General features: G+C 42.8%; 1 protein-coding gene and 1 long non-coding RNA gene across 3 annotated transcripts; one reads left to right on the top strand and one right to left on the bottom strand.

The window, feature by feature from the left end:
• Positions 1–4,913: 4,913 nt before the first annotated feature.
• Positions 4,914–9,397, bottom strand: LOC129826585 (uncharacterized). The gene is made up of 2 exons (XR_008755044.1): positions 9,310–9,397; positions 4,914–9,201 (listed from the first exon to the last, which is right to left on the bottom strand). It is a non-coding gene; the product is annotated as an uncharacterized LOC129826585 (long non-coding RNA).
• Positions 8,727–16,072, top strand: LOC129826579 (VIP36-like protein). Of its 2 annotated transcripts, XM_055887476.1 has the most exons (9): positions 8,727–9,129; positions 10,573–10,691; positions 11,017–11,134; positions 11,366–11,448; positions 11,649–11,672; positions 12,104–12,265; positions 12,354–12,468; positions 13,534–13,653; positions 13,825–16,072. In XM_055887476.1, the coding sequence occupies exons 1-9, from the start codon at positions 8,889–8,891 to the stop codon at positions 13,965–13,967; spliced, it is 1,125 nt and encodes a 374-aa protein (XP_055743451.1). In that variant the 5' UTR covers positions 8,727–8,888; the 3' UTR covers positions 13,968–16,072. The 2 variants fall into 2 exon arrangements, with proteins under 2 accessions (XP_055743451.1, XP_055743452.1); XM_055887477.1 differs by lacking the exon at positions 11,649–11,672 and having other exon boundaries at positions 8,730–9,129.
• Positions 16,073–16,625: the final 553 nt, after the last annotated feature.

The raw sequence follows: 16,625 nt of genomic DNA on the forward strand, positions 1-16,625 counted from the left end.
TCTCAGGCCCTTTGATTTGAATAGCGTGAATATTTATGTTCAATAGGTGTTTGGCTGTTCCTAATGTGTGCAGTCTGCAGGAAGATAAAGAGGACAGTTAATGCCAGGATAAATGGCTATGGATTATAGGAAGCTTGTCCTGCCAAAGAAAGCATTAAGGGCTCTTCATTATCAAATCAAATTTATTTATATAGCCCTTCTTACATCAGCTGATATCTCAAAGTGCTGTACATAAACCCAGCTTAAAACCCCAAACAGCAAGCAATGCAGGTGTAGAAGCACAGTGGCTAGGATAAACTCCCTAGAAAGGCCAAAACATAAGAAGAAACCTAGAGAGGAACCAGGCTATGAGGGGTGGCCAGTCCTCTTCTGGCTGTGCCGGGTGGAGATTATAACAGAACATGGCCAAGATGTTCAAATGTTCATAAATGACCAGCATGGTCAAATAATAATAATCACAGTAGTTGTCGAGGGTGCAGCAAGTCGGCACCTCAGGAGTAAATGTCAGTTGGCTTTTCATAGCCGATCATTAAGAGTATCTCCACCGCTCCTGCTGTCTCTAGAGAGTTGAAAACAGCAGGTCTGGGACAGGTAGCACTTCCGGTGAACAGGTGAGGGTTCCATAGCCGCAGGCAGAACAGTTGAAACTGGAGCAGCAGCACAGCCAGGTGGACTGGGGACAGCAAGGAGTCATCATGCCAGGTAGTCCTGAGGCATGGCCCTAGGGCTCAGGTCCGCCGAGAGAGAGAAAGAGAGAATTAGAGAGAGCATACTTAAATTCACACAGGACACCGCATAAGACAGGAGAAGTACTCCAGATATAACAAACTAACCCTAGCCCCCCGACACATAAACTACTGCAGCATAAATACTGGAGGCTGAGACAGGAGGTGGTCAGGAGACACTTTGGCCCCATCCGATGATACCTCCGGATAGGGCCAAACAGGAAGGATATAACCCCACCCACTTTGCCAAAGCACAGCCCCCACACCACTAGAGGGATATATTCAACCACCAACTTACCATCCTGAGACAAGGCCGAGTATAGCCCACAAAGATCTCCGCAACGGCACAACCCAAGGGAGGGGGGGGGGGGGGGGGGGGGGGCAACCCAGACAGGGAGCTCACGTCAGTGACTCAACCCACTCAAGTGACGCACCACTCCTAGGGACGGCATGAAAGAGCACCAGTAAGCCAGTGACTCAGCCCCTGTAATAGGGTCAGAGGCAGAGAATCCCAGTGGAGAGAGGGGAGCCGGCCAGGCAGAGACAGCAAGGGTGGTTCGTTGCTCCAGAGCCTTTCCGTTCACCTTCACACTCCTGGGCCAGACTACACTCAATCATATGACCCACTGAAGAGATGAATCTTCAGTAAAGACTTAAAGGTTGAGACCAAGTCTGCGTCTCTCACATGGGTAGGCAGACCATTCCATAAAAATGGAGCTCTAGGAGAAAGCCCTGCCTCCAGCTGTTTGCTTAGAAATTCTAGGGACAATTCGGAGGCCTGCATCTTGTGACCGTAGCGTACGTGTAGGTATGTACGGCAGGACCAAATCGGAAAGATAGTTAGGAGCAAGCCCATGTAATGCTTTGTAGGTTAGCAGTAAAACCTTTAAATCAGCCCTTGCCTTAACAGGAAGCCAGTGTAGGGAGGCTAGCACTGGAGTAATACGATAAAAAAACGTTGGTTCTAGTCATGATTCTAGCAGCCGTATTTAGCACTAACTGAAGTTTATTTTGTGCTTTATCTGGGTAGCCGGAAAGTAGAGCATTGCAGTAGTCTAACCTAGAAGTAACAAAAGCATGGACTAATTTTTCTGCATCATTTTTGGTCAGAAAGTTTCAGATTTTTGCAATGTTATGTAGATGGAAAAAGCTGTCCTTGAAACAGTCTTGATATGTTCGTCAAAAGAGAGATCAGGGTCCAGAGTAACGTCGAGGTCCTTCACAGTTTTATTTGAGACGACTTTACAACCATCAAGATTAATTATCAGATTCAACAGAAGATCTCTTTGTTTCTTGGGACCTAGAACAAACATCTCTGTTTTGTCTGAGTTTAAAAGTAGAAAGTTTGCAGCCATCCATTTCCTTATGACTGAAACACAGGCTTCGAGCGAGGGCAATTTTGAGGCTTCACCATGTTTCTGTAACGGCTGTCGTCGGTGGAAGAAGGTGGGGACCAAGGTGCAGCGTGGTAAGCGTTCATGATGTTTAATAATTATCAAAACAGAACACTGAATAACAAAATAACAAAGAAACAACCGAAAACAGTTCTGTCTGGTGCATACACACAAAGACTGAAAATAACCACCCACAAAACCCAACAGAAAACAGGCTACCTAAATATGGTTCCCAATCAGGGACAACGATTGACAGCTGCCTCTGATTGAGAACCATATCAAGCCAAACACAGAAATAGAAAATCATAGAAAAACTAACATAGACAACCCACCCAATTCACGCCCTGACCATACTAAAACAAAAGACAAAACAAAGGAACTAAGGTCAGAACGTGACAGTTTCATTGAAATGTACAGCTGTGTGTCATCCGCATAGCAGTGAAAGTTAACATTATGTTTTCGAATGACATCCCCAAGAGGTAAAATATATAGTGAAAACATTAGTGGTCCTAAAACGGAACCTTGAGGAACACCGAAATTTACAGTTGATTTGTCAGAGGACAAACCATTCACAGAGACAAACTGATATCTTTCCGACAGATAAGATCTAAACCAGGCCAGAACTTGTCCGTGTAGACCAATTTGGGTTTCCAATCTCTCCAAAAGAATGTGGTGATCGATGGTATCAAAGGCAGCACTAAGGTCTAGGAGCACGAGGACAGATGCAGAGCCTCGGTCTGACGCCATTAAAAGGTAATTTACCACATGCACAAGTGCAGTCTCAGTGCTATGATGGGGTCTAAAACCAGACTGAAGCATTTCGTATACATTGTTTGTCTTCAGGAAGGCAGTGAGTTGCTACGCAACAGCTTTTTCAAAAAAAATTGAGAGGAATGGAAGATTCGATATAGGCCGAAAGTTTTTTATATTTTCTGGGTCAAGGTTTGGCTTTTTCAAGAGAGGCTTTATTACTGACACTTTTAGTGAGTTTGGTACACATCCGGTGGATAGAGAGACGTTTATTATGTTCAACATAGGATGGCCAAGCACAGGAAGCAGCTCTTTCAGTAGTTTAGTTGGAATAGTGTCCAGTATGCAGCTTGAAGGTTTAGAGGCCATGATTATTTTCATCATTGTGTCAAGAGATATAGTTCTAAAACCCTTAAGTGTCTCTCTTGATCCTAGGTCCTGGCAGAGTTGTGCAGACTCAGGACAACTGAGCTTTGGAGGAATACGCAGATTTAAAGAGGAGTCCGTAATTTGCTTTCTGATGATCATGATCTTTTCCTCAAAGAAGTTCATGAATTTATTACTGCTGAAGTGAAAGCCATCCTCTCTTGGGGAATACTGCTTTTTCGTTAGCTTTGCGACAGTATCAAAAATACATTTTCCTCAATTAAGTTGGAAAAATAGGATGATCGAGCAGCAGTATCTCATCATTCTCAGGTACACAATGAATGTGAAGAAGAAAAGGCCCAATGAATATGCTCCGGATTAACCCTGTCCTGGTTAACACCTTAGTAAAAAATACAATCCATATAATCAGAGTAATCCAGCATCATTGTAAATACACTTTATCAGATTAAAAAAATTAAATTAAACATTTACATAGAAAATATATTTAAAAAATTAAAACACTGAACTGATACCAAATAATTACATTGTGATTATCTAAATAGCTATACCTATCATTGGAGGTTGCTGAGGGGAGAACGGCTCATAATGGAATGGCATCAAACACCTGGAAACCATGTTTGATGTATTTGATACCATTCCACTGATTCCGCTCCAGTCATAATCACAAGCCCCAATTAAGGTGCCACCAACCTCCTGTGAACCTATCATCTATCTTGTAAGTCAATACATGCCAAATTCAAATTGTTACCCAAATCAATGCATGATTTTAAGTGAAAGTGAGTTTCAACTGTGTATAGAATTCATATTTTACACTGTAAAATAGACTGCTTTACAGCTAACTACATGCAAAAATTAGACATGGCAGTAATGGTAGATTATGTGAAGAACTGGTAAAGATATGGAGGATGGATGGGACAGACAGACAGAACAGGTTTTTAAAATTCTTCAGAACATTCGCATTTACTGATTCTGTGCATCCATTCTATGGGCTGGTTGAAGTCAAAAGGAAACGCAATGCACTAAGAATGACCAGACACAGTAATATGAGGTGCTAATGGTGTGCATGGACTTGTACTGTTTCCCATGTCTCCAGGCTGGTCCATCCATCCTTGTTGTCACGGGCCAAGAAAGTTTGATTACGCCTAGTCCAACCACTTACATTCAGTCTGTAGGGACAACAAGAAATAGACAATCTGTACCAAATAAATGTATTGTATGTCATTATAGCTTGTCTACGTATACTCGCAACCTGGATTTGTTAGACCTACGGTGGTAGCCTATATATTGGTGATTTCTGCCACGGAAGGTATGCTATACCAGATAACCTGGTGACAGGGGAATCTGAAAAACATGACAAGAGCTTCTTCTAAAAATAACACCTTCCTTTCTCATAGGCAGCAACACATGACAATATCCCCCCCCCCCCCCCCCATCTCCCTCCACGGCCATGGGAACAGGTGCAACCTGGTTCATACAGACCAATATATGGAATATGACTAGGACTCACTGGGACTGGAGCCGGAAGACATTATAAGATCTCCTAACATTACCAATGTGAATTAAGCGGTAGACCAACACAGCAGAAGACAGTAAATAACATGGTCTGGTGCTCTGAATTCCCTCCACACTCACAAAGCTGAGTAAAGGACACACACGATACAGTATATCAGTGGTTTATGACACTCAGACCTATACAGAATGTATTTCTATGGAATTAGGATTATGGAAAGCACAAATAGTGTTTTGTGGGTGTCGGAAAGTGGATGTGGCAGACTGACTGGCTGACTGGGGTGTTTCAGGTTTCAGCTATAAGCTGACATTCAGCAGCAGCTTTTCCAATGTAAGCACTATCTTCCCTATGGACATATAGGGGAAATACTGATGATTTAAAGTCACTTGCTGGATCCTTATGATCTGTGGAAGTCTTAACATCTACATATCGGCGCTCTCATTTCCGGCTCTCTCCTCCCAGCCTCAATGTGTTACTCAATGACCAGCCTCTCTCTAGGGAACAATAACGTCTCCCACAGTAACCTGCATTAGTTTAATTTCTCCTAGGATGTTGCCAAAAGACGGCTGGTGCCAATTAGTTGTCAATAGTCAACGTCATTAATCACACCCACTATCATCCTTTGTGAGATGAGACGTGGATGAGTAGAAGTACTGTACACATGGATCAGAATGTGCTAACTCATAGGGGTTGACCTGCATTTGGGGAACTTTACCTATAAATTCCTTACTCCTTCCATCATTCCTAATAAATCCAGCACTTCTCTTAAGAATAATGGTCAAATGTAAGTAATTTTGTAATAAAATGCATCTCTACAACTTTACTTTGGTATAGTCACCTAGATGATATAAATAATTATGCTTTCTGTGAATCAAATGCACTGATACTGCAAGTGAGAGGGTGACAGCAAGGTCAGACATCAGAGCCCTGAGCAGCCTGTGATAAACTTCAATGCCACACTCACCAGTTCAGACTCCCTGCTGTGCTAGGCCAAGACATGAGCTGCTTTCTGTAAGTTACAATGTTCAAACCTGATGCCCTGACTGCTATCCCTGAAACAGATAAGCAATGATGCATTCAAAAAATAGTTCAATGAAATTCCCAGAGATGGGCATCATTTATGGAGAATCGTAGGCTACTTACATGCAAAAAATGTATATCAAGTATTGCCACCTGAGCTGTACTGTAGTCCTCAATTGACTAGATTGAATGTTCAAATTGCGCCCTCTACAGTAGACTTTTGGGATTCATACAGATGATATAAAAAATATATTAAAAAAAAATACTGGGCAGTTGATTTAACCAATGGTTGAAGGGCTTAAAACAAAAAAATCCAATGGGAAATGTGCACAGGCTTGTTTTTGAAGTAGGAGGAGCAAGATGGCTGCTACCAGTGGGGGCCTTCAAGTTCCTTGGGGTGTACTTTGACTCTAGGCTGACCTGGGCAGAACACATTGAGAGAGTGGTGGGAAAGTGCAAGAAGGTGCTAAATGTGATGCTCTGTCTGACAGGGAAGAAGTGGGGGGCTTGGTTGGGTAAACCTACAGGGACATGGGTGTCTCATCCTGCAAAAGGGATTCTACACGCATGCTGGGAACATGAGAGAGGACAGAACATGAGCTTTGGGTGGGTGGGTAATACCCAGGCGAGGGAGATGGGACTCTATGGAAGGGAGTTTAGCCCCACGGTAGTTATTCCTGTGAACCCACCATGGCTACTCCCTCCTCCAGTAGCTGATCTCGAAGTGTTGGAGAGACTACGGAAAGATAGGGAGGGGGTTGATCCATCTGATTCGTTTAATAGACATCTGGATACTGTATATCAGGATTTTGTGGCCATTTACACAGATAGGGGAACGAGGCAGCTGATGTACTGACTAAACAAGCACTTAGTAGTGGGGATATGGATGTTTCAATGAGCAAGGCAGAGGTAAAAAGTGGTGGTGCCGAGATGGCAGTAGTAATGGAATAGAGACACTAAGGGCAGACATTTATTCCAAGTTCTTCGGAAAGTTCCAAATCAAATCAAATTGTATTGGTCACATACACATGGTTAGCAGATGTTAATGTGAGTGTAGCGAAATGCTTGTGATTCTGGTTCCGATAGTGCAGTAATATCTAACAAGTAATCTAACAATTCCCCAACAGCTACCTAATACACACAAATCTAAAAGAGGTGAATGAGAATATGTACATATAAATATATGGATGAGCGATGACCGAGCGGCATAGGCAAGGTGCAATAGATGGTATAAAATAGAGTATATACAGTGGGGCAAAAAAGTATTTAGTCAGCCACCAATTGTCATCTCCTTTGTTTTGTTGATGTTGCGTGAGAGGTTGTTTTCCTGACACCACACTCTGAGTGCCCTCACCTCCTCCCTGTCTCGCCGTCGTTGTTAATCAAGCCCACTACTGTTGTTTTGTCGTCTGCAAACTTGATGATTGAGTTGGAGGTGTGCATGGCCACGCAGTCATGGGCGAACAGGGAGTACAGGAGAGGGCTGAGCACACACCCTTGTGGGGCGCTACCTGGGGGTGGTCCGTCAGAAAGTCCAGGACCCAATTGCACAGGGCGGGGTTGAGGCCCATGGCCTCCAGCTGATGATGAGCTTGGAGGGTACTATGGTTTTGAATGTTCAGCTGTAGACAAATCTCACATAGGTGTTCCTCTTGTCCAGATGGGATAGGGCAGTGTGCAGTGTGATGACAATTGCATTGTCTGTGGACCTCTTAGGGTGGTATGCAAACTGAAGTGCGTCTAGAGTGGCCGGTAAGGTGGAGGTGCTATGATCCTTGACTAGTCTCTCAAAGCACTTCATGATGACAGAAGTGAGCGCTATGGGGCGGTAGTCATTTAGGTCAGTTATTTTTGCTTTCTTGTGTACAGGAACAATGGTGGTCATCTTGAAGCATGTGGGGACAGCAGACGGGGATAGGGATTGAATATGTCCGTAAACACACCAGTCAGCTGGTCTGCGCATGCTCTGAGGACGCGGCTAGGGATGCCGTCTGGGCCAGCAGCCTTGCAAGGGTTAACAGTTTAAACGTTTTACTCATGTCGGCCACGGAGAGGGAGGGCGCAGTTCTTGTTAGCGGGCCGCAACGGTGGCACTTTATTATCCTCAATTTAGTTTGTCTGGAAGCGTGACGTCGTTGTCGCTGACGTGGCTTGTTATCTATTTGTAGTCCATGATTCCTGTAGACCCTGCCACTCCACTTTGTCCCTGTACAGGCATTTTGCTTGTTTGATTGCCTTGCGGAGTGAATAACTACAATGTTTATATTCAGCCATATTCCCAGACCTCTTTCCATGGTTAAATGCGGTGGTTCGCTCTTTCAGTTTTGCGCGAATGCCACCATCCATCCACGGTTTCTGGTTAGGGTAGGTTTTAATAATCACAGTGGGTACGACTTCTCCAATGCGCTTCCTTATAAATTCACTCACGAGTCAGCGTATAGGTCGATGTTATACTCTGAGGCTGACTGGGACATTTCCCAATCCGCGTGATAAAAACAATCTTAAAGCTTAGATTCCGATTGGTCAGACCAGCATTGAATGGTTCTAGTCACTGGTACGTCAAGAAGGTAGGAGGGGACGGCAGGAAGAGACAGAAGAGAGGAGGCTATTTTCACAAGACTAAGGGTGGCACACAGCCGGATGAGTAAGACTTTACATGTGATTAGAAAGCATCCAACAGGAAAATGTGGTTATTGCCAGGACATAGAGACAGTAGAGCATGTACTGATACAGTGTGGGCAGTATGAGAGGGAGAGAGAGAGGTTGAGATCCTGTATGAGGGAGAAGGGGATACAGGAAATTAGTTTAAAGAGTATGCTGAGTAAAACGTCATTAGATACAGTCTCAAATATTTTTTTTAAAGAGAAACGGCTGGCAGGATCCAGGCTGCATCACATCAGGTTGTGATTGCGCCACCCAATGCGACTCCCACAATTGGTCCAGCGTCGTCCGGGTTTGGCCGTCATTGTAAATAAGAATTTGTCTTAACTGACTTGCCTAGTTAAATAAAGGTTAAATAAAACAATAGGTAGGATTTCGTTGCTTCATGTCTCTGGCCCACACTCCAGTACAGTAGGTAGCGGTAATGCACCATAACATTGGATGCCAACCGCCGATAAACACCACCAAAGAAGAAGAATGGCCGCCACCATGAGCAAGTCTAATTGGTTTCGGTTGAGCAGTTTTCAGATATTTGATTTAATGTTTAATCACCGAAACATTCATGAATTAACATGTCTGTTTACTATTGTCCTTATTTTAACGTGTCAGTGTCTGGCAGACGATGGCTACGAAATGGATGAGTTTTTAAAAAGGGAGCACTCGCTTACCAAACCATACCAAGGTAACGTTGGGCTGTCCTTTGCCGGTGTTGTGCCGAAAATCTCTCCCCCTTCGCGTTCTTCATTGTTGCGACCTGTTTTGGTTTCAGAATGATTTTATCTTTTGATTTCCAGACAACGTTCACAAATATTGACAGTTGTCTTCTACAAAACCAGTATTGAGTTAATTAGAAAGTACTTACTGTATAGCTAGCATTAGCTATTGTTTCTAATGTTGCGAGATGGGTATTGGCAGCATAGTGTTAACTCACCTAGCTAACAAGTGCCACCTTCTTCATAGGATTGCATTTTATTGCGCAATGAATCCCAATACGGGAAGGTGGTCGATTATTGATAGTATAATAATACGGTGTAGTTATGTAAATGTGTTGACATGTGTAGAGAATTGTGTTATCCAAGGTGGATCACCATAATAAACAACCATTTACTGATGACATTATGGGTAGCAAACTAGGTATTTTACAAATGTAGCTTCTGCATTGGTCCTTCTAAAAAGGACAAAGATCGGTTGAAGTGCAACATTTACCTGGAGCTAACTGCAAATAGCACTACACGGTGATTTAAAAAGTCACTCAGTCGATCAAAAACATTTTTGCTAAAATTATTATTATATTCCTCTTTAATTTACAATCTGTAGAAACATTTAGAATAGAAAGGTTCAGAACTTTTGTGAAACAGCAGAGTTGAAAAATATATGGCAAATATAAATAAATTGATGGTTTTGGGGGATAGATGGGAAGGTTTGAGTGGCGCTGAAGTGTGAGATTTAAAACAACAAGATGACTAATGTAAAATATGCTGTGTCTGAAAAATTTATATTTTGAATTTTTGTGAAACAGCACAGTTACAAATATATGACAATATAGAAATCAAGCTGGATGGGAGGGGTTGATGGTAGCTGAGGGAAGGGATTAAAAACAAACTAAAGTTAACTGTTGTAAGGTGCATTGTGTCCGTAAAATGTATATAGTATGTATAAGCTTGAAGTAGAAACCTAAGTGTTGTTGTCCATTAGTTTTCTCCAATTAAGAAGGGTGGGTAGGGTTAGGGGTAAATAATAAAGAAAAATATATGCCAACAATGACAAAAATGTGCAAAGCTGTCATCAAGGCAAAGGGTGGCTACTTTGAAGAATCTCAAATATAAAATATATTTTGATTTAACACTTTTTTAGGTCACTACAATATTCCATATGTGTTATTTCATAGTTTTGATGTATTCACTATTATTCCACAATGTAGAAAATAGTACAAATAAAGAAAAACCCTTGAATGAGTAGGTGTGTCCAAACTTTTGACTGGTGCTGTATATATAATGGACAAAGATTGTGATTTGTTCTCAAAGGTGAGCTAAAATATTCTCACATTGCTGTAATACAATGGTGAGACCACTGGACAAAGATGCCTATATCAAGTTAAGAAAAGGGATTATGTTTGTTTGTGTAGGGGTGAGCTCCTCCAGTTCCTCCCATTGGGACCTGATGGGCAACGCCATAATCACCACTGAGCATGTGCGACTGACCCCTGACTTGCAGAGCAGACAAGGAGCAGTGTGGAGCCGCATTGTGAGTTAAGCTCTCTCCATCCCCAAGTAGATACCAGCACACTACTGCTTATCCTTGAACAACCCGAGACTCCTACATGGCTGCATTGTTAAGAACTCTTAACATCATAGTTTGTAGTCTGCCGTGCAACCTATAGGCTCACCTCATTTGTAGTAACACTAGCATAAATGAAGCCTTTACTTTCTGACTACATGTACTACTCTATATAGGACATAGCATTTGAACATATTATGACAGAGAGCCCTCAGGTAACATGCCGTGCCACAACCTGCTTTTCCTCAGTCACTGTACTGTCTATGTCTGCCTGAATGGTCTCCTACCACAGCCCTGTTACCTGAGGGACTGGGAGCTGCAGGTGCACTTTAAGATCCATGGCCAGGGGAAGAAGAACCTGAATGGAGATGGAATGGCTCTGTGGTACACCAAAGAACGCATGCAGACAGGTACTGAGCTTGCATTGTCTAACGCACAAACCAGGGTTTCCCAAAGGGCACCCTGTCCCCTATATAGTGCACTACTGGTCAAAAGTAGTGCCCCATATAGGTAATATAGGGTGCCATTTTGGATGCACACCAAGGTTAAAAGATTCAAGAATGTCTCTAGTGTTGTTAATATTACAACGCTGTCAGCATTGCCTCCCTAAAGTGTTGACTGCTGGGGTTTAACACTTGCAGGTCCTGTGTTTGGAAACATGAACCTCTTCACCGGCCTTGGAGTATTTTTGGACACCTACCCCAATGAAAATAATAACCATGAGGTACTCCAATCCCCCCTCTGCCCAATCCCCCTACTCAGATCAAATAGCCTTCACTCACTCACTCAGGTGGACAGCCCAACACGTATTTATTATGGGGATCTGTCTATTCCCAAACACTGATTGTGTGTAATTGGTTTGGGTGTACAGTGTTGTGTTTATGCAACAACCTGTGTTTCCTTGCTTCCCTCTTGGACACACAGAAGAAGTACAGCCCTTCAACTCAGGTAGCTACAGTAAACTATCAGCCAAGCCCAGTCATTTTCCCCTGAATTGAATTGCATATTTTGTTTATTTATAACCTCATCACACCAGAACCTGTCCCATCCATGTCGGCCAACCCACATAATTTACGTGTCTCTGACTTGTTTGATGGGTGACATGTCTCAACTCTCATCCATTTTGTGCAATATGTGGTACGTCAAAAGACTAGTGTCAGAAGTTGTTCCTGTTTGCCTGAGAATATAACTCTTGCAGTACTTCATGCATTTAGTCAGTGTTTGTGTCTGAAATGGCACCCTAATCCCTATATAGTGCACTACTTTTGACCAGAGCCTTATTAGGGGATAGGGTGCCTTTTTAAATTTAACAAGTGTGTCTCAGGTCACTGAATGACAAACATCTGGCATATCACAACTACTTCTGTTTGTCTCTGCAGAGGGTGTTTCCATACGTGTCAGGTATGGTGGGAAACGGGACTCTGGCATATGAGCACGATCGTGATGGCCAGTCTACGGAGCTTGGCGGGTGCACGGCCCTAGTGCGCAACATTCCCCATGACACCTTCCTCCTCATCAGATACACCAAAAACAGACTGACAGTGAGAGAAACACACAGCACCACATTTAATAAAGTTAAAGGTGGCTGTTAGCAACATATTGACCTATGTTTGACCTCATGTCCTACAGATACAGATTGATGTTGATGGCAAACAGCAGTGGCGGGACTGTCTGGACCTACCAGGGGTGCGGCTGCCTCAGGGCTACTTCTTTGGAGCCTCCTCTGTTACTGGAGACCTGTCAGGTACTGATCTGGTCCACTGTCTGAACATCATTTTATTTGTTTTATTTTTTATTTAACCTTTATTTAACTAGGCAAGTCAGTTAAGAACAAATTCTTATTTACAATGATGGCCTACACCGGCCAAACCCGTACAACGCTGGGCCAATTGTGCGCCGCCCTATGGGACTCCCAATCACGGCCGGTTGTGATACAGTCTGGATTCGAACCAGTGTGTCTGTATTGATGTTTCAAGCACTGAGGTGCAGTGCCTTAGACCGCTGCTCCACTCCGGAGCCCAAAATCTCAGAACAGCACTGTCTCTGTTACTGGAGACCTGTCAGGGACTGGTCTGGTCTTCTGTCTGAACATCTCAGAACAATACTTACTGTTTTTGTGTTTCACTATCTGCATTATTCTCAAACATTTTTGGAATCCGATAAGTTCATAGTAATCAGATCTATGTCAATTCTGAATGGAGAATGGTGGAAAGCCCATGGTGTATCGGTAATGCTGAAGTCCTGGGTCGATCCCCACCTCCACCCTTCCTAATGGGATCTCTGTCCCTGTCTCCCTCTCTTTTTCCAGTTGTCTGAATAAAGTGTGAAATGTAAAAAATGTATTTGGAAAAATTCTGACTGTTGAATTGTTTTCATTTCTCCCTTAAAAAAAAAAAAAACCCAACCAAGCCGCACTGCTTCTTAACACACTGCTTCTTAAAACAACCCAACCAAGCCGCACTGCTTCTTAACACAGCGCGCATCCAACCCGGAAGCCAGCCACACCAATGTGTCGGAGGAAACACCGTGCACCTGGTGACCTTGGTTAGCGTGCACTGCGCCCGGCCCGCCACAGGAGTTGCTGGTGCGCGATGAGACAAGGATATCCCTACCGGCCAAACCCTCCCTAAACCGGACGACGCTAGGCCAATTGTGCGTCGCCCCACGGACCTCCCGGTCGCGGCCGGCTGCGACAGAGCCTGGGCGCAAACCCAGAGTCTCTGGTGGCACAGCTAGCGCTGTGATGCAGTGCCCTAGACCACTGCGCCACCCGGGAGGCCCTCATTTCTCCCTTCCTGTTGTTTCCAAGACAACCATGATCTGATCTCCATGAAGCTGTACCAGCTGACCGTGGAGCGTCCTCAGGAGGAAGAGGAGGAGGAAGAGCTCACTGTTCCCAGTGTTGATAACTTTGAGCAATTGAATAAAGGTAAGATTATACAATGGCAAGGTTTTCACATCTTGCATGCATCATTTAATCATTTTTGCAGAAATTGTTTGTTTCAGAAAATGTGTGATAATTGTTTTTGCCTGTCTATTTCAATTAATGCATTTGATTTTAATGTCTTAATTTCATGATTGTGTTTGTCTTTCATTACAGTGGAGGTGCAAGAGGAGGGGATGAGTGGAGTCCAGCTCTTCTTCACCATAGTCTTCTCCATCATCGGTATCTTCGTACTGGGGGTGGTGGCGGTGGTCGTGTACGGGCGCTGGAAGGAAAACAGCCGCAAACGTTTCTACTGAGAGGAGAGAGGGATAGTCTCAGCATCCCAAATGGCTCCCTTTATAGTGCACTACTTTTGACCAGGGCCTATAGAGCTCTAGTCAAAAGTAGTGCACTCCATAAGGAATAGGGTGGCATTTGGGACGCTATCTGAGAGAGGGGGATAATCTGTGAAGGAGCGCAAGAGCCTGTGAAGGAGCACATAGATTTTTAAACAACATACAACCAACATGCTGTCTGCCATACATAGCTTTACTACATAACTATTCCCTTACTTAAATAATACCTCAACTGAGAGAAATGAACCTATCTCAGCCAAAATAAATCAAATGTGACCCTTTTCATTTTTAATACTGTGAGATTTGTCTTTGTCGCCCTTTATTTCACCTCTGTGTTGAACGTAAATGCTGAAGCTAGCTAACGTAGGAAAGGAGACCATGACCTGTGAATCGCTGACACTGTCATCAGCACACTGCACTCACCTATGTGTGATGTGCAGGATGGCTGTGAGAATAGTGCTCTGTGGTTGGTATTGCACTATAGCCTTGCTGTCATGTTCTGCCGTTGAGACTACAGAATTGTTTGCACTGACATGAAACGCCCACAAGAAGTATTATATTGAGCTGCCACAATAATTGTGTAATGAGATATTTAATTGTTCTCAACTAAAGTGCCTAGCTAGGGCCAGTTTAAGATCAGGGCCCATATCCACAAAGCATCTCCGAGTAGGTGTGGCCTTCTAGATAGTAATGAATAAGATTATATGGACGGGGGGAGCTGATTCTAGATCAATGCAGTGACTTTTTGAATACAGGCCCATGTATCACTATGTACACACACAATCTCTAGTTTTACTGTTTGGCCCTTGACAATTCTGAATTGCTGTGCTGTAACTACCATCGATATATCGTACTGTACAGGTCATTGGATGCTACTCCCTTTTGTTTGATCAAAGTTACACATTCTGTTTTCTCTGAGACCCTCGACCCTCCTTTGTAGGTTTTAAGTTGTTAACAAACCGTTGTTTACCAGCCATCGTATCAAGCACACAACTATCTTAAGCACTTAATCAAAACAGATCATCTCACCTGTGTCGAATATATTTATTGTAATGAATTAAGTGTTTGTGTTAACCTGATTTGAAGTCACTGTTTGTCTAGTACACCAACAAATGTCAACCTTTTATTTGACCTTTATGATTGATCAAATATCTGTTGTTGACCTGTGACAGTTTTTGTTTTCTATGTTGACATGTTTTTACCCTGTAATGAAAAACTACACATTGACCATCCACATTGAGCCTCAAATGTGAATTGAGTTACTTGAAGTGATTGTGTAGGAATGGTGGTTCTGTTGGGTATGGCTGAACTGTAACCCCTAAATAAGTAGCCTTAGTTAGTAATCCAATTTACAAAGCTACATTACCGATCCTCTCCAGCCACTTCTTTCCTGGTGCCTCATTGGGGAGGGCGGGCTAGTAGTAATTGCTGGAGTGTAATGGTATCAAATACATCAAACGCATGGTTTCCAGGTGTTTGATGCCATTTCATTCATTCCATTCCAGACAATATTATGAGCCGTCCTCCTCAGCAGCCTCCACTGCGGTTGTATTCTATTCATTAGTGCAAACCGTAGTAAAACCACTGGCGTAGCACATTTTATCTCGGCCTCATGGCGAAATGTGTAAAATAGCATGAGATTAGCTATAATACTGCTTATTTGGACCTTGAGGAACTGCACAATGCCACTGAGTAAAACGGTTTAGGTAAACTGTTAACATTGCAAAAAGGTTTGCACTAATGAATACGACCCAGGATATGTCAGTTTCTAGGAGGTCAAAAGTTGTATGTGCTGTTTTCACCCAAAAATGTTTACTTAATTAAATGTTGACGTCTCTAGTTAATTATGTTTGGGGATGTGTGATATGACAGTAATTTATTGTCATAAGAAATCTTGAAGCGACCCACTCAAACTTTACTATTTAAATAATTATTTCAGTAGAATGAAAATGTGAAGTTTTGAAATTTACCACTAAAATATTATCTTATTTGTGTACATGAAGAGAATATGCACTGTAGTGCTCCTGTGTCAAATCTTTTTGAATAAACGTTTCTCATCTAAAACATTTCTAATCTTGCTAATTTGGAAACATATTTTGCCATGTATGTTTACCTCTCTTAAGCCTTGTTCATATTGCAGGCCTTAATGCTCAAATCAGTTTTGTTTTTCAAATCTGTTTTGGAATACTGACGGTCCAAACAGCAAGTTACAAATGACCAAATCGGATTTGTGTGTGTTCAGACAACAGTAATTTGCTGACATGGCTACAATAGTTGTCATAGTAACGACGGGTGTGTGCGCAGTGTTGTAGGCCGATTTGGTGGTGGTGCTTCCTAACACTCAGAATTTATGTAGCAAGCTAAGGTGACAACAATGTCTGCAATGGACGTTTCACAGTTGTTTTGAATGTTCAAAATCATAGTGTAAGAACACTTTTAAAACCTCAAAGGACAAGATGATCCAACTTTCAAAACAAGTCATTTTTGTCTAGCCACAGCAGTCAACTAGCTAGCTAGGTGGCTGTTTAGTTTTCTAGCACATTCACTAATTTGTAAACAATTAACAAGCTAGTTAGCTACCACATGTTCTTGTCGAAACTGTCAACAGAGTAGTTAGCA

This window comes from Salvelinus fontinalis, chromosome 28 (genome assembly GCF_029448725.1).
Source record: "Salvelinus fontinalis isolate EN_2023a chromosome 28, ASM2944872v1, whole genome shotgun sequence".
Lineage (NCBI taxonomy): Eukaryota > Metazoa > Chordata > Actinopteri > Salmoniformes > Salmonidae > Salvelinus > Salvelinus fontinalis.